Genomic DNA, 18,810 nt, shown 5'->3' on the forward strand with positions numbered 1-18,810 from the left:
GCCACAACTACTGAGCCTGTGCTCTAGAGCCCACAAGCCACAACTACTGAAACCAGCTCTCCACAACTACTGAAGCCCACGCACCTAGAGCCCGTGCTCCGTAACAAGAGAAGCCACCACAATGAGAGGCCTGTGCACCGCAACGAAGAGTAGCCCCCGCTCACCACAACTAGAGAAAGTCCGTGAGCAGCAATGAAGACCCAATGCAGCCAAAAAAAAAAAAAAAAAAAAGCCACATGTGAAAAACTCACAGCAAACATTACACTCAATGGTGAAAAGCTGAAAAGTTTTCCTCTAACACCAGGAACAAGGCAAGGATGTTCACTTTCACCACTTCAATTCAACATAGTACTAGAAGTTTTAGCTGGAGCAATTAGGTAAGAATGAGAAATAAAAGACATTTAAATTGGAAAAGAAAAAGTAAAACTATCTCTATTCACAGATGACTTATTACAAAGCCCTAAAGATTACACTCACACACACACACACACACAACCTGTTAGAATTAATAAATGAATTCAGCAAAGTGGCAGTATACTAACTTAGCACACAAAAATCAGTTGCATTTCTATACACTAATAATGAACAAACTGAAAAGGAAATTACGAAAACAATTCCATTTACAATAGCATCAAAAAGAATAAAATAGGAATTAACCAAGGAGGTGAAAGACTTGCACAATGAAAACGAAAAAACACTGCTGAAAGAAATTAAAGAAGACATAAATAAATGGAAACACATCCCATGTTCATGGATTGGAAGACTTAATATTGTTAAGATGTCAATGCTACCCAACATTATCAACAGATTCAATGCAGTCCCTTTCAAAATCCTGGCATTTTTTGCAGAAATAGAAAAACCCACCCTAAAATTAATATGGAATCTCAAGGGATCCTGGATAGCCAAAAAATCTTGGAAAAGAACAAAGCTGGAAGACTCACACTTAATGATTTCAAAACTTACTACAAACCTACAGTAATCAAAAAACTGTGTGGTACTGGCTTAAAGACAGACATACAGCCAATGTAATAGAATACAGAGTCCAGAAATAAACCATTGCTTATGAAATAATTTTTCACAAGGGTGCCAAGACTATTCAATGGGGAAAGGACAGTCTTTACAACAAATGATATTGGGAAAACTGGATATCTACATACAAGAGAATGAAGCCACACCCTTACCTAACACCATATACAAAAATTAACTGAAATCTAAGACTTAAGTGGACTAAATAAGATTAATTTTTCCTCACTGTCCAGTGGATGAGAAATTGTGAGGAAGCTCAGATTTGTTATAGGCAAAGTTATAGAAGTACGTTATAATTGTACATCTAAGTTGTAATTTATCACTATTAGAATTTTTATTTTTATTTACTTGTTTATGTTCTCTCCGCTTTATAAAAGAGGACGCTTTGCCTGTTCTCCACTGTATTCCCTGCTCCAGAAGAGCACTTGATATGGGACATTAAAGACATATTTGTTGAATGAATGGTTATCTCCTTAAAGAGTTTCTTAGGGCAGCTTAATAAGCCTGTTCAGTTTCCAGCTCTCATATAAGGATAAGCTTTTTCAAGCCCCGGAATACCCTTTCTAGCAGCAGGGGAAGAAGAAAACAGCACAAAAAAATAGCACAGAGGCCGACAGCAAGGAAACTCAGCCGCAGCTTCTAAGCTCAGCATCTCGGGAGACTGGGAAGCCGCAGAACGGTCGCTCCACCCCAGGAACCGCAACGCTCCGGGGCTCGCGATGGGACAGGCCTCGCGGGGCTGCACCTCTGTCCCTTATTCGCTGAATTCGGGGGGCGTGGTGCTCAGCGCTGACCAATCACGGGCGGCGTGCGCCGGCACGTGCCGAGGCTGGCCTCAGAATCCGGGAGGTTTCAGGCGGGTTGGGACTGCAAAGGCCTCGGCTGAGCTGTATCCCGAAGCGTGGGAGTTGGAGGGGAAAGCCTCGGCTCCGGACCGGCGCAGGCCGGTCTCTCACGCTCTTTCCTGCCTCTGTGCCTGCTGCCATGTGGGCCGCCCTGAGATTAGCTTTGCGGCCGTGCGCCCGCGCCGCTGCCCCCGCGCCGCGCGCCTATCATGGGGACTCTGTGGCGACGCTGGGCACCCAACCGGACTCGAGCTCTGCCATCTACCAGGTAGGGCGGGTGAGCGGCCCGGGCCTGGAGTACCCAGCCCGAGTCAGTTCCTCTTCACCGACGGCACAAGGCGTTGGCCAGACTGGGAAGCAGGTACAGGGTAGGCACACTTCAACAGTCGCTGCTCTTTTCTCTGGATCCCCTGTCATGATTCTGGGACGCATCAGGGGGTCGTGAAGTTTGAAAAAGAAAACAATTCCAAATCAGATACATTTTAGTTCACTTTTAGCACTGGCACTATACTTTGTATCTTTAAAATCAGTGGTTCTCAGAACCAGTGGCTCTCTGGTTTAGCAGTCACCTGGGAGCTTGTTGAATATACGGCTGCCTTAGCCTCACCCTGGACCTTTTCCTTCTCTGGGGTGGGGTCTTGGTGTTTGCATTGTTAATGAAGTTGGTGAGAGGGGAGGGCAGGGCCTTGGTGGCAGCCAGCTTTGGGAACAACTGGCCTAGCACAGCTGACCCTGGGTTGTGCTTATCAGACTTGAAATGTTTGGTTATGTTAATAGAAAATATTTATCTTTAAATGGCTTTTCTTGGAATTGAGAGGTATCACAGCGTTAAAAAAACAACTCCTGGTTTGTGAAATATCAGAGCTGGAAATTTTCAGTCTGTCCCGTGGTTTCTAAGCCTGTACAGATAACATTTAAATTGTGCAAATAACTTTCAGAGAAGACTTTTTCTGGCCGCACCGCTGCGGCAGGTGGGATCTTAGTTCCCCGACCAGGGATCGAACCCGCACTCCCTGCATTGGAAGCTCAGAGTCTTAACCACTGGACCGCCAGGAAGGTCCCTCAGAGAATACATTTTAAATAATTCCTGCCTTTGGGAAAACAAGGAGGTTGAAAGGAAATCAGCAGGCTGAGGCAGAAACAGTATCCAATGGGAGACTTCCAAAGTCTTTAGATGTCCTGGGATCAGGAGAGAATGTTTTATTCAGAAACTTTAAGTGGTTACTGTGGTCTAGCCACTATTTTAGGTATTTGGAATAGATGTGTAGGAATAGAATCATAATTTTGTGGGGGAGACGACAAGAAAGCAATGCATTGTAATGAGTGATGTCTAAAGCTTAAAAAAGGTGGTTGCAGATAGGAGGCAATGAGTGAGTTGGATCTTGAGTTGGGTAAGAACTGGCCAGGTTCAGGATGGAGAATGGGAGGCAAGATTATACAAACTAAAGGAGTTATGAGAACATAGGTACCAAGTTATGAAAGTGGTTAGTGGGAGTGAGAACTTGGAAGTCCCGGCCAGGGTGGAGAATTCATGGAGTAGATGGGATTGCTTATGCAGCCAGGTAGAGGAGGGAAGCCATGTGTAGAAGCCACATTTAGATTTCACTTTGCAGTCTGTCTGCTAAGATATTTAAATAGAGAAGTGGCATGATCCTATGGACATGGTAGAATAATCAGTGTGGCTGCAGTGTGGAGAATGGTTTTCCCACCATTTTGAATATGGCTTCTTGACTGGGTGTTCTCTTGGTTGCTGTAGACCTCTGAGTGTTTTCCAGAGCTCCTGTAAGGTTACTTTAGCCAGTTTTGGGTTGTTTTGTGATGTCTCTGTGGGGGAATAAGGGCCTGGAGCTTCCTGCTCTGCCATCTTTTTGAAGTCACATCTTGGCTGATGTATTTGATGGTGGCTGCTAGCTAGGGGTTAGGGAGTGTGAGCCTGAGATTATAACTTCTTTCTCTATGTAAAATGTTTTATGTTCTGGTTCAGTCTGTGTGCCAGTTATTAGAATAGGGAAGTAGCTGTGCTATGGTGGAAAAAGCACTGGTTTAGTATTTCATGTATGTGTAAAAGCTAACAAGCAACATATTTCCATAGGGGGAAAAAGACCTGGTGGAAATGTGCTGAAGTGTCAACAGTGGCCCTTTCAGTGGGCAGAAGAGACATTGTAGCATGTTGCTTTAAGAGCGAGTTTCTGGAGTTGGTGGATTTTGGTTTAAATCCTAATTCTACTACTTGTTAGCTGAGTGACCTTGGACTAATTACTATATTAGCCAGATTTTGCTTCAGTAATGCTGAGTAGCAACCAATCCCAAGATCTCAGTGTTCAAAAGAACAAGTATTTATTTTTTGTGCTTGGATCTATGGGTTGGTTGTGGCAGTTCTGCTCTAGGACTGTAGTAGATTCAGGTCTGCTCTACTTGTTTCTTATTCCAGGACCCAGAATGAAGGGGCAGTGGCTGCTGTGGGATGCTCCTCTCATAATGGAAGGCTGGGGCACAAGAGGAGAGCATGGAAACACTTTGTCCTTCTTAAAGCCTCTTCTTGCAGTTGGTACACTGTCACCTTTGCCCACATTCCACTCATCAAAGCAAGTAATACGGACAGATTCAGAGACTGTGGGGTAGGGAAGTATAATCTCACAGTGAACCTTGGCTAGGATGGGAGGGAAGGAAGAATTTAAAATAAGTAGTACAGTTTATCTTATGGTCTAAGATGGCTGCTTAAGCTCCAGCTATTATGTCTGAGTTCCAGGTGCAAAGGAGGAGAAAGGGTGAATAGGTAAAAGGACACCCTCACCTTCTTGTCCTTTTTTTTAAGGCACCTTTCTAGAAGTCATACCTAACAACTTCTGCTTATATCTCATTGGTTAGTGTTTAGTCACATGGCCACACTTGTCTGAAAAAGGAGGCTGGGATTATTTTATTTTTTTATTTTTTGGCCGTGCCGTGTGGCTTGTGGGATCCTAGTTCCCCAACCAGGGATTGAACCCATGCCATTGGCAGTGAAAGCCCGGAATCCTAACCACTGGACCACCTGGGAATTCCCCCCTGTTCCTTTTTAAACATAAAATAGAATCCATTTTCCCCCTGGGCTTTGTTTTTAAGTGTAATTTGTCAGTAAGTGTAAAACAAGTATTTCTGCATTGGTTGGAATCTCCTCACGATAGTGGTTGACGGGACAGAAAAAATAAGATGGCATTCTAACCCTCAAAGGGCTTATATTCATTGACAAAAGAAAACAAAACTAGAGATCAATTAAGTTCTGTAGATGTGTAAGGAAGGAAGTTGTTAAAATGAGTGGGAGTAGCCAGAAATTGTGTTGGAGATGAGATGGAACATCAGTTAGGCTTTAAAAGGGGGTGAGATTTGGATAGATGGACCAGAGAGGGTGGTGGTAGTGCAGAAGAGCTTGAGCAAAGACAGAGAGGCACGAATTAATCTTTTTTACACGTTGGACTTGGCCCAGCACAGAGGCCACACGGGTGGCAAAGTGGCCCAGTGTGGAGGCCACATGGGGTTGGCATGTAATGCTGTTCTCCTTAACCCTTATTGTGGTAAAAAAAATCATTGCTTTCCTATAATACTCTCCCTCTTTTTCTTTGCTTCTGTTTTAGGAAAACTATGAGCAGATGAAAGCACTAGTAAATCAACTCCAAGAACGAGCACAGAACATCAGACTGGGTAAGCACTCATTTATTCTTCAGTTTATGCTTTTAATTAAGATGTCCCTTGTAATTATTCATTTTAGGAAAAACTAGTAGCATCAAGCTTTTGACTCTTCAAGACTGTGCATTTGCTGTTGGTGGGAATGTAAATTAGGGCAGTCACTATGGAACACAGTATGGTGGTCCTTAAAAAACTAAAAAGAGAGCTACCATATGATCCAGCAATTCCACTCCTAGGCATATATCTGGAAAAGATGAAAACTGTAATTCAAAAAGATACAGTGCACCCCAGTGTTCATAGCAGCACTATTTACAAGAGCCAAGACATGGAAACAACCCAAATGCCCATCAAGAGGCGATTGGTTTAAGATGTGGTATATATATCCACATAAATATATGGGTGTATACTCAGCCATAAAAAAGAATGGAATATTGCCATTTGTAGCAACATGGATGGACCTAGAGAATATCATACTAAGTGAAGTAAGTCAGGAAGAGAAAGACAAATATTATATGATATCACTTATATGTGGAATCTAAAAAATAATGCAGATGAATCTATATACGAAACAGAAACAGACACACATAGGAAACAAACTTGTGGTTACCAAAGGGGAAAGGGAAGGGGGGAGAGGTAAATTAGGAGTATGGGATTAACAGATACAAATTACTATACGTAAAATAGATAAGCAACAAGGATTTACTGCATAACACAGGGAACAATATTCACTATCTTGTGATAACTGATAATGGAAAATAATCTGAAAAAAAAAATATAAAACTGAATCACTTTGCTGTACACCTGAAACTAACACAATAATGTAAATCAACTATACTTTAATTAAAAAAAAACTGCATTTGTTGGCATGCAGACATCTTATTTTTTCCTATTACTTGGACAGTTTTTCTGCTCTTATAGCACTGCCATTATTTGGGGGAAAGTAGAAATTCAGGTTCATCAGTTTCTTTTTTGGCTGCGCTGTGAGGCTTGTGGGATCTCAATTCCTCTACCAGGGATTGAACCTGGGCCATGGCAGTAAAAGTACCAAATCCTAACCACTAGACCACCAGAGAACTCCCTCATCAATTTTTAAAACTATTTCTTCTTAAGGTTTTTATTTCAGCCACACCATCACACTGAAATTTTTGTTTCACTTGAAGCAACTAAAACATTTTCTGTCCATTAGTCATATTCATACTACATACTACCTTTTGCGTAATTGTGCATTTTCTGCTGTGTCATGTAATTTGGAAATAATTTCTATATGGGTTTATTGCTAATTAAATGAGATATCCTAAAAACTTTGTGAATTGTCATTATTTTTTATTTTTAAATTGTGGACATAATAGACATTTTTTTGCTTGGAAGAAATTGCATCATAGGGAGGAATATAAAATATTAATGTATAAACAGGTACCACATCGCATTCTATTGTGCCCTTATTGGTGTATATGACAATTTAGAAGGCTATGTGACTTGAAACTAATGGCCATTTCCAAAGTAAGAGTCTTAATATATTACAAGTACCTAACTGAGAAGGAACTATATGAATTTTACAGCCTTCATTTAAAAAGAATTTTCCCCAGTGTCCTCATAAAGAATCTATTTTATCTGTAAACCTGTGGTTTAAGGGTATTGTTTCATTCCTGGGTATGATCTTATCACACTCAGAGGACAGACTTTCAGTAGAAGTCATTAGTGAAATAATTTAGCAAAACCTTGATAGATTTTTCTTTAGTTTAAATAAAAATGTTTTTTATATTTTTTTCCTCTGAGGACTTTAAGGATGGAGGCAAGGTAATTAATTAATGGCAGATGAACAGAAAGACCATCCAAAGTTGTATATTCACTTGTGTAGGTGTTAGGGAAGAAATAAGCTCAGTATTTTTGTCCTTTGTAGAATTTTGAGGGTGGAAGGCTGGACTGGTTACTCTAATAATTAAGCAACTTTGGTCCAGTTATTTAATCCCTCTTGTAAATTTTCAGTACCTCATTCATAACTTGAGACTTAAGAGTGGGTCTGTGAATTATAGGCATTATTCATTCCAAGCACACATTGCTGTCTTCTTTTGACTTAATAGATTAATCAAAATTGATTGAAAAGACCAGAAATTAAATCCATTTGGAATATCTTGGTCTCTGTCTTTTGTACTATAGTAGTTTAGGATCAAAATCAATTAAATCCTGTAAAAGTTACCATGACATGAACAAACAGATATGCAACTCAGTGTGGGACCAGTTGAAGCAAAGACCTCATTCAGATGGCAGTAATTGCTCCCATTCTATCTATGACGGTACAGGGGAGAATTAAAAAAAAAAAAAAAAAAACATCATTAGCTCCTTCTAAGTTAGGTATTTGTAATATATGAAGAATATTGTTTTGATGATGGCTGTATTCAGTCCCTTTGGATTTAAGTCACAAATATCCAAATCAAACTTGTTTAATCCAGAAACCAACAACCAAACCATGGAAAGGAAGTGCTGAATGAGCCGGGGGGCTCCAGCCCCTCCAGGACTCACTGTCTCTGCCCATCTTCTCTCATTTCAGGATGTGTATATATGTGTGGACTGCATTCTCTCTGGCTTCTCTGTGAGGTGGGGAACCATGTTGCTGGCAGGTCAGGGATTATATTCTTACAGTTTACAATCTGAAGGAAAGATCTAGTTATCCTTTCATCTCCGATTTGGAAAACTTTGATGGGTTCACTTGGGTCCCATGTTCATTCTTTGGCCCAGCCACTATATCCAGGGGGATATAGTATAATGGTGCCAGCCTGGACCCATGTCCACCAGGGCTCAAGTGTACTGTGGCTGGCAGCTCCTGGAACTTCATGGTGGTGGCAGTACTGTTTTCAGGAAAAGGGGAAAGGAAAGTAAGCAGTCAAAAAGCAAAGAATGTCAATTACACTGTCCCCAGACCACCCTAATTTCTCTCTAGGGAGAGAGGGGTGTGTAAGTAGGAGGGTGACTTGTGAAAACATGGGTAGTGGACATTTGTCATCCTTTTTGACCAGGTAGCTCTCGAACCCCTGTTCTAAGTGTGAGGAAATGGTGTTAAAAAATGACATGAGTTTTTGTCTACTGGGTATGATTCGAGAGGCAAAATATCCTGCTGGTAGGCTTTTCAGAATGCCGACTAGAATGATGACTAGAAACCATCTTGGAATAAGGTCTTGTCTCCTGAAAAAGAACCAAAACCCTTGTTGAGATGAAAGTATGTTTTGTTAGGGAGCAGAATTGATGAATTGATCATTCCCTTTGGATATTAAGACTAGAGGGTTTGAATAAGAGGTGGCAGAGTCCTCCAGCACTGAGCATCTGCTGGGGATGGCAGGTTCTGATCATCTGACGGTCTGGTTGGTCTCTAAAGGGGAAGAGAGGACTGAGCAGGGCTCCTTGGGAGGGAAGCCAGGAAAGGACAAAGCCTTCTTCACAGTGTTGCCTGGAACTAATACTGTTATGCCAGGAAGATGGATATTACACAGGTATATATAATTTAAAAGTAATATATGCTTATGTTATATAATATATATATTATACTTATAGAAATTTTGGAAAATAGAGAAAAGTATAAAGAAGAAAAAAAAATCGCCTATCAGTAATACCTCTAAACACACATTTAAAAAAAATTATATTATTGAAGTATTGTTGATTTACAATGTTGTGTTAATTTCTGCTGTATAGCAGTCATTCAGTTATGCATATATATATATGTATATATATACACACATTCTTTTTCATATTCTTTTCCATTATGGTTTATCACAGGATATTAAATATAGTTCCCTGTGCTATACAATAGGACCTTATTGTTTATCCATCCTATATGTAATAGTTTGTATCTGCTAATCCCAAACTCCCAACCCATTCCTCTCCAACCCCCTCCTCCCTCGGCAACCACAAGTCTATTCTCCGTGTCTGTGAGTCTGTTTCTGTTCGTAGATAAGTTGGTTTTTATCATATTTTAGATTAATATGTGGTATTTGTCTTTCTGATTTACTTCACTTAGTGTGATAATCTCTAGGTCATCCATGTTGCTGCAAATGGCATTATTTCATTCTTTTTTATGGCTAAGTAGTATTCCAGCCATATATATACACACCACATCTTCTTTATCGATTCGTCTGTCAGTGGCCATTTAGGTTGTTTCCATGTCTTGGCCATTGTGAATAATACTGCTATGAACATAGGGGTGCGTGTATCTTTTTGAATTATAGTTTTGTCCGGATATATGCCCAGGAGTGGGATTGCTGGATCATATGGCAAATCTATTTTTAGTTTTTTGAGGAACCTCCACACTGTTTTCCATAGTGGCTGCACCAGTTTACATTCCTACCAACAGTGTAGGAGGTTTCCCTTTTCTCCACACCCTCTCCGGCATTTGTTATTTGTAGACTTTTTAATGATGGCCATTCTGACTGACGTGAGGTGGCACTTCATTGTAGTTTTGATTTGCATTTCTCTAATATATAATTAACGATGTTGAGCGTCTTTTCTTGTGCCTGTTGACCACCTGTATAGACATCCTGACTTTTATTTATTTATTTTTAAAATAAATTTATTTATTTTATTTATTTATTTTTGTTTGCATTGGGTCTTCATTGCTGCATGTGGGCTTTCTCTAGTTGCAACGAGCAGGGGCTACTCTTTGTTGCGGTGCGTGGGCTTCTCATTGTGGTGGCTTCTCTTGTTGTGGAGCACGGGCTCTAGGCGCGTGGGCTTAGTAGTTGTGGCGCACGGGCTTAGTTGCTCTGTGGCATGTGGGATCTTCCCGGACCAGGGCTCGAACCCATGTCCCCTGCACTGGCAGGCAGATTCTTAACCACTGCGCCACCAGGGAAGCCCCATCCTGGCTTTAAAATTCATAAGATTTCCTAAGTAATTTTCAGATAAGAAGACGGGACAGTGTTTCAGGTTGCTTCGAAAGTTAATCCTTGAAGTTTTCATTTGATAGAACTTCTGATAAATAAAAAGGTTGACAATAATGAGTGGACTCTTGTCCTCCTTTTTGTCTTTTCCTTTCTTTCTGCCTCACTGCTACCTTTGTTTCAGATTTCTTCTCAGGGCACCGTCTTTGCTATCCCCTTTGGTTCCTGTTGGAGCATGTAGGATTGCTAGGAGTGGCTTAGTCATTTCTGTACATGGAACAAGGATTAACCCAGCTGTGTTATTCGTGGTAGCCAGAACTAAGTACTTTGATTAACACAAGTTAATTGAAGGGCTCTAAGTGTTTTGATAGATTCAGAAGTGCTTAGTTTTTCTAAAACTGGGTAATAACTTTATTGATATAGAAAAACACAAATAGTTTTTGGTGGTTGAAAGGGGGTCTTTTAATGACCTTAAGATAAGGCTTGTGTAGTTTTTTTAAAAATTTACTTTACTGAAGTATAGTTGATTTACATGTCATGTTAATTTCTGCTGTACAGCAAAGTGATTCAGTTATACATGTATATACATTTTTCACATTCTCTTCAATTACAATTTATTACAAGATATTAAGTATAGTTCCCTGTGCTATACAGTAGGACCTTGTTGTTTAAGGCTTGTGTAGTTTTTGAAAACATTTGAAAATTCAAGTTAAACTGCATGCAGGTAGTTCCAGCAATGCATATAGCACCATTGAAGTGACCACAGTTAGACATTTGTGCTGTGCACCCAGAGGCAGACAGCTATTTCGCGACTGCCCCCTGGTGACAGAGATGAAAAGATGCTATAAACTGTAAAATGCTTCCTGATTTTAGGGGTGTTAAAATGTGAACAAAATGTGTGTTTTAGAATCAGTGCAGTATGGTAAATGAGATAGAAGGAAAACATCAGGCTTTTCTGGCTCTGAGTCTGTGGGAGTGGAGATAGTTAATGCAAAATCTTTTAAGAGTAATCCTTGGAAAACTAAGGTGCTGTGACATTCTGTCTTTTTTGGTGGTCCACATATCCTAGGCCAGTTTAAATGCCAGAGGAGCTGAATTCTGTGACCTGAGAATCTGTATCAAGGATAGCACTCTTTCTTGTTTTTCCTAATAAAAACAGAACTCACTAGGTGCTTGGAATAGTAAAGTGAAGCTCTAGGCAGAATTAAGAATAATGTTGCTTTAAGTACTAAAAAAAACCCCAAAACACAGATATGTTTTCTTATCTCTTTTTCATCCCACCCTCCCCTGCCATACTTTTTCCTGCTAGCCCCTTAGTGGACGCTTATGTCGCCAAAGTCTCCAAAGACCCTCACCCAAGCCTGGTCTTCTTTGCAGTGTCTTAGGTTTATTTTTCTTTAATACTTACTTTTAAACAGCTTTATTAAGGTATAATTGATATACAATAAGCCGCATTATTTAAAGCGTACAGTTTGATGAGTTTTGACATATGTATACACCCGTGAAGCCGTCACCACAATCAAGACGATGAATGTGTCACTCTCAGAAGCTTCCTCTGCCCTTTGTCACTCTCTCGTCCTCCCTCTCTCCTATAACTATACACACCTCAGTAGGGCACTCTGAGTTCTTGGTGGCTGGGAGAAAAGAGGAAAGCAGTTTGATTTAATTCATACTATCGTGTAAGGCTTTCCCTCCCAGAATTATTTTCATTTTAAAAGATTAGATGTATGTTATGATTTTCTTGGTTACCTTAAGGCAGATTTAGTCTTAAAAATATGCCCTCTACCTTTTCAGAAAAAAAAAAAAAATCCCCTTAGACATAGGAAAGTCCTGATTTGAAAATAAGGTTGTGCTACGTGGAGGCTTGTTTGAAATCTGTATGAACTTATTTTCTCACCTAAAAAACAAATAGCTTTCTTCAACAGCTGAACATTTCAGTAGACAAGGAGTATATTAAGATGGAATTCTTGGGCAACAGTGAAGGTAAACATATTTAGGTACAATTTGATCGTCTGTTCTGATTATTTACCTTGGTTTGCTGAGAGTGGGTTATGGATATTCCCCAGGTACTGAACCTAGCCGTTCTCAGGCTGGGTGAGGTTTGGTGTACCCCTCACCTCAAGCAGCCTCACTGGGTTGGTTACCCCAGCGGACTCTTCAATTATTGTAATTTCCTTTAGTCTGGAGCAATGTCAGGAAACACCGAAGATCATCTCTGATTCGGGATACTAACAAAAGGGGACTTTTAAATTGCTATATAAGGTGTTCAACTCTCTCCTATTTGGGGGCCTAAAAATAGCACCTTTAGCTAAGTTTTGTTGTGCTTATTATGGAAATCATTTCTAAAATAATGCTTTTTACCTGGTACAAATGAAGTTAGGAACTTTTCAAATTTCACATAGCATATAGGACAGTGCTAGTATTTATAGTAGGTGTAATAAGTGTGGTGGAGATGAGACAGTATTTGCAATGTATGAGATGCAGAGAAAAGTACTGCGTTATTTCCTTAAGTAATTACTACTGAATTTAGAAAATGTATAATATACTGTGGGCTCAGGGATAGATTGATTTTAAAAAATGCCAGTTTGAATGATCTGAAAAATTAGCTGTTTTTCACAGGATATGTTAAATTTTTTAAAAAGTACCATATTTTGGATTAAGTGTTATATGTTTTTCTGGTATTAAGTTAAATGGAGACCTTATAATGAATTCATCTAATCTAATCCTATTTTTTATCACAGGAGGTGGTGAGAAAGCCCGAGCACGTCACATATCAAGAGGAAAACTGTTACCAAGAGAAAGAGTTGACAATCTTATAGACCCAGGGTTGGTACATACCCAAGTGCTGGCTCAGGGTGTTCTCTATTCCATGGTTCTTTCTTAGTTTTTTTTGGTTTTGTTTTGTTTTGTTTTGTTTTTTGGCCATGCCACGTGGCTTGTAGGATCTTAGTTCTCCGACCAGGGATTGAACACAGGCCCTCGGCAGTTACAGTGCAGAGTCCTAACCACTGGACCACCAGGGAATTCCCATCTTAGATAGTTTAATAAATAAATGATTTTAAATTCTGGTTCTTATCGTAAGATTCAACAACAGATGTTTATTGCGAGGCTACTATGTGTCAGGTGCTTTTCTAGGTGCTAGTGATACATCACTGAACAAAATAGACCAAGTTCCTTACCCTACTGGAATTTACATTGTAGCAGGAGGAGATAGAAAATAAATGATAAGTGTCATACATTATATAGTATGTTAGAAGGTGATAAATGTCATGGGGAAAAGAAAAGGTAGACCAGAGTATGAGAGAGAAAGATGAAGGTCAAGTTGTAGTTTCAAATGAGGTGGTTAGAATAGACCTCATTGAGGTGGTGACATTTGAGCAAAGATTGGAAGGAGTGAAGAGAGATGGGCTCTAAATATCTGGGGAGAGAGCGTTGCAGGCGGAGGGGAGTGGCCAGTGCGAAGGTTCTGCGGTGGGGGCAGGTCACAGATGCTGATATGCTAAAGGAGCCGGAAGGCGCTGTGGTGGGGTGGTGGGAGTGAACGGGGGAGTAGCAGGAGACGGGCGATTTCGGTAAGAGGTTTGTAGGCCAGTGTAAGAGTTTGGGCTTTTACTCTGACAGAAATGGGGAGACTTTGTAGGACTTATCTGACTTAGGTTTTAAAAAGTTATTCTGGCTGTTGTCTTGTGAGTAGACTGTGGGCCTTGAGGGTGGAAGCACCAAGACCAGTTAGAGAGAGGGACTTCCCTGGTGGTCCAGTGGCTAAGACTCCACGCTGCCAGTGCAGGGGCCCGGTCAGGGAACTTAGATCCCACATGCCGCAACTAAGACCCAGCGCAGCCAAACAAATAAATAAATAAACAAACAAACAAATAAATAAATCATAAAAAAAAAAAAGACCAGTTAGAGAGAGAAATGAAGGCTCAAAAGTATTGTTTCTGGGGACATGCACACACACGCCCAGCCTGGAGACAAACACCGCTAACACCTAGTGTGTATCCTTCTACACTGTTTTTATGCAAATGTGAATCACTTTTTTTTTTTTTTAAAGAAAAATGGAATCATACTAAACGTGGTGTTTTATAATCCCCTGCCGTCCGCCGTCCGCCGTCCCCCGTCCCCCCAGTGTATCCTGAACATTTAAGTGAGAGAATAATACAGTGGTTAAGAGCCTGGTCCCTTATTACGGAGCTTATTAAAACCCAGCTCTGCCACTTACTAGTAGTTGTGTGACCTTAGACAACTGACCTAATCTCTGTGTTTCAGTTTCCTCATCAGTCAGTGAGGATCATAATAGGATCCATATCAGGAGGTAGTTCTGAGGAATGAATGAGTTTGTGTTTCTGAAGCTCCTAGGAGAGAGGCTGGCACGTGGTAGGTGCTACGTAAGTGTTAGGTGCCATTCTCTTTCTATATTAATAAACACATCTGTACAACATCTTTAAAAATAAGAACCTAGTGTTCCTTTGTATGGCTATACTGTATAAATCCCCAGGGTGGTCACACTAGATTTTTTTTTTCTTTTAAATTTATTTAATTTATTTATTTTTGACTGCATTGCGTCTTCATTGCTGTATGTGGGCTTTCTCTAGTTGTGGCGAGGGGGGGCTACTCTTCGTTGCGGTGCGCGGGCTTCTCATTGCGGTGGCTTCTCTTGTTGCGGAGCATGGGCTCTAGGCGCACGGGCTTCAGTAGTTGTGGCACACCGACTTCAGTAGTTGTGGCTCGTGGGCTCTAGAGCGCAGGCTCAGTAGTTGTGGCACACAGGCTTAGTGGCTCCGTGGCATGTGGGATCTTCCTGGACCAGGGCTCGAACCCGTGTCCCCTGCATTGGCAGGCGGATTCTTAACCACTGCGCCACCAGGGAAGTCCCCTAGATTTTGTTTTTGACATTCTTTTTGTAGATTTTATGTCCAACACGCATATTTGAAACATTGCCCCATTAAAGAAAAAAATTTCCTTTTCCACGTGTTAACTGTTTAAATACGATTTTTTGAAAAACGACATTAATTCAAGCAGCATCTTTTCTTCCGTTCAGGTCTCCATTCCTGGAATTATCCCAGTTTGCCGGTTACCAGTTGTATGGTGATGAGGAAGTCCCCGCCGGTGGCATTATTACAGGCATTGGGAGAGTGTCAGGGTGAGTATTCTGCCCACACTCAGCCATGTGGTTCAGGAAGCAGGCCGAAGAGGCAGGGTGTCCAGCACTCACTGCTCTGCATATGAGCATGTGAGTTTTATGCTCGTGATATTATTTAGGACTGAGGCTTCCTACCCAGACATGTGTTAGATTCATCTGTGGAGTGTATGCATTTTAGCTCTTGAGATTCCGTGGAGGCAAGGGCCAGGGCAAGACTGATTTTCTCTTTTCACTAGAGCTGCTCTAGTGTTGGATAGTATGACTGAAAAAGAATTCACTCGTTTAAAAGGTCTAAAGTAGTACTTCATAGTAATTGAAATTGACCTTTCTTACATAATCATATGGTTGAATATGGTCAGCACTCTTTCTCTGGCAGATGATAGATGTGCAAACTAGTTTAAACCAAAACAGAATTTATTGACTCTCTTAACTGATACGTCTGGGCCTAGCTGGGTCGAGGAGCTCAAACGGTGTTACCAGGTCACAGGCTGGGTTTTGGTTTTGTTCCTAGGCAAGCCGAGCTGGCCCCAGACATCCCCGGCTTCTGCGCTCTGAGCTTAGCAGCTGCGGTGGGCTGAGCGCTCTTGAGGGTGAAGGCCTGGGACCAGAGCTCACTGTTGAGCCCGCGGCGTGGCCGCTGAGGAGACAGGCCTGGTCCCTGTGCTCACCTCTGAAGATGGGCTTTGGGGTCAGTCCCGCTAGAGCCACACGGCTCAAAAACAGAGAGAGGGCAGTGTCTGAAAGAAAGTTTAGTTTTGTCGCCGAAATAGTAGATGCTGGGTAGGCAAAACCGATAGATGTCTAATACAGTATTTTTGTGGACTAATTTTATTTCTCATTCTGTAACATGTCTGTGACCTTTTAATAAGACAAGTAAAAGTGGTTATGTCTCTTGTCCAAGGTCGCATATATAGCAAGTGGCAGAGTCAGAATTTCAGCCTAGCTTTGTCTGACTTCATAGCCTGGGCTCTTCCCTGTACCAGAGCTTCTTAAGCTTTTCTAGTGCAGCACCCCCAGGACGGAGGAGTGACCATAATCTGGAGGTGTGGGGTTATGGCCCAGCACCCGCCAAAGCCTAAATTCCTTTTGAAGTCTAGTTTGTTCAATGTTAAAGTCATTAAAAATGTACATCCCACTCTATAAGATGTTAATTATAATGTGGAAAAAGGCTTTATATAACCTAGTGAATAAAATTGATGCTCAAAGGAGAGGAGCCACATACCCTAATAAAAGAAGTACAACACTACCTGAGGCCGTGCGCTCAGTTGCTGTTCTCTACTTCATTTTCAGCAAGGATTCAGTAAGTTTCTTTTTAGAATTCTAGAGAATATAAAGTGAGGTAACAAAAACATCGTAAATATAAAGATTAAATTTTGTAAAGACCACACTGTTGTTCTCTCCAGTTTCAAGTGAGCCTCTGATCTTCGGGTTTCCTGGCAGTACTAAGCAGGCTCCCTTACTGGCCCTCTTCATTCACTTCCCTGCTTCTTGCGTGTTACTTGTGGGCCATGGTACCTGACAGACTGGTTTTGGTGAGAAAGGGCACCACTAATGACTCATTGTAGTATATGCTTTCAAAATACTATTTTAAAGTTTGTACCTATTGTTACTTTAAGCAAGGTAAGTGTTGTACTTTAAACTTCTTTTAGTTTTATAGAAAAGCATATGGCAGTGACATGAAGAAAATATGAAAAATAAATACTTTTGATGGATCGGTTTTCCTTTTTGAAAATTACCGTCCTAAAAGGAAATTTTAAAGGTTTATCATGAGGGATTTTCTCACCCCGAGACTTGGATTCCTTGTTGTTGTTTTTGTACTATCTTATTAGGACCCCTTCATTCAAAGAACCACTACGAAATGTGGCTTAGGTTGTTAGTTTTTCTCTACTAATATGGGGTGATGATTCTTTAAAAATCAAGTTAGAGTTTGTAAACTTATTAAAAGTGGTTCATTTTATATAAATAAATGTGAACAGTGATTAAAACTTTCATATCATAAGATTGTCTACTAATGGCTGTCACTGGAGATATGTACTAGAAATTGCGAGGCTGTATTGGGAGTGTCTTGTAATGAGATGCAATTGGTCTTTACTTTGAAGAACTCTCTCATGTTCTCCTTCCGATGAAATTTCTGCCTTTCAGAGTAGAATGCATTATTGTTGCCAATGATGCCACTGTCAAAGGAGGTACCTACTACCCGGTGACTGTGAAGAAACACTTACGGGCACAAGAAATTGCGATGCAAAACAGGCTCCCCTGCATTTACTTGGGCAAGTCATGAGAATTGTAAAATAAATGATTATTAGCTAGAAAAATACAAGATTGTTTAGAAGTCTATATATATATGACATTATCAATGGATATTTTTAAAAAACTGTTGGCTTCTCTTATAATTACAAAAGAGATGCATATTCTTTGCTAAAAACTCTGGGAGAAAAAGTAAACAAGCACTACCCATAATAACATCACTGAGGAAGAATCCCTGACAGTATTTTGGGGTTTGCCATTTTTTTCTCTACATGAGTGGTGTTTTTTTCTTCTATATATTGGGTGGGCCAAAAAGTTCCTTTGGTTTTTGAGTAAAAATAAAAGACATTTTTCATTTTCACCAGGAACTTTATTGAACAATGTATTCACCATTTTGTTCCACTACCTTCTGCCATTTTTCAGGCAACTTCATAATTCCATCTTCCCAAAACTTTTTATTTTTTTGAGCAAAAAACTGTTCCAGGTGCTTTTTACAGTCTTCCAGGGAACTGAAATTTTTTCCATTAAGAGAATTTTATAAAAACCTAAATAAATGGAAATCCGAAGGTGCAGTGTCTGGTGAATATGTTGGATGAATCAGAACTTCCCAGCCAAGCTGTAACAGTTTTTGCCTGGTCATCAAAGAAGCGTGGGGTCCTGCGTTATCCGGATAGAAGATTATACCTTTTCTGTTGACTAATTCGGGATGCTTTTCCTAGAGTGCTGCTTTCAGTTGGTCTAATTGGGAACAGTACTTGTTGGAATTAATCGTTTGGTTTTCCAGAAGGAGCTCATAATAGAGGACTCCCTTCCAATCCCACCACATACACAACATCACCTTCTTTGGATGAAGACCGCCGGCCTTTGGTGTGGTTGGTGGTGGTTCATTTCCCTTGCCCCACAATCTCCTCCGTTCCACATTATTGTACAGCGTCCACTTTTCATCACCCGTCACAATTTCTTTTAAAAATGGCATGTTTTCATTATGTTTAAGTAGAGAATTGCATGCAGAAATATGGTC

At 40.6% G+C, this 18,810-nt stretch overlaps 1 protein-coding gene and 1 non-coding gene across 2 annotated transcripts in view; one reads left to right on the forward strand and one right to left on the reverse strand.

The window, feature by feature from the left end:
* Positions 1-1,880: 1,880 nt before the first annotated feature.
* Positions 1,881-18,810, forward strand: part of MCCC2 (methylcrotonyl-CoA carboxylase subunit 2) — a 63,298-nt gene continuing 46,368 nt past the window's right edge. Inside the window, exons 1-5 of the mRNA XM_061187892.1 lie at positions 1,881-2,139; positions 5,483-5,549; positions 13,144-13,228; positions 15,441-15,542; positions 17,685-17,812. Coding sequence (XP_061043875.1) covers positions 2,011-2,139; positions 5,483-5,549; positions 13,144-13,228; positions 15,441-15,542; positions 17,685-17,812 — 511 coding nt within the window. The 5' untranslated portion in view covers positions 1,881-2,010. The remainder of the gene's footprint in view (positions 2,140-5,482; positions 5,550-13,143; positions 13,229-15,440; positions 15,543-17,684; positions 17,813-18,810) is intronic.
* Positions 6,536-6,608, reverse strand: TRNAK-UUU (transfer RNA lysine (anticodon UUU)). Its single transcript has one exon. It is a non-coding gene; the product is annotated as a tRNA-Lys (tRNA).

The sequence above is a fragment of the Eubalaena glacialis genome, chromosome 4 (assembly GCF_028564815.1).
Source record: "Eubalaena glacialis isolate mEubGla1 chromosome 4, mEubGla1.1.hap2.+ XY, whole genome shotgun sequence".
NCBI classification, from domain to species: Eukaryota; Metazoa; Chordata; class Mammalia; order Artiodactyla; family Balaenidae; genus Eubalaena; species Eubalaena glacialis.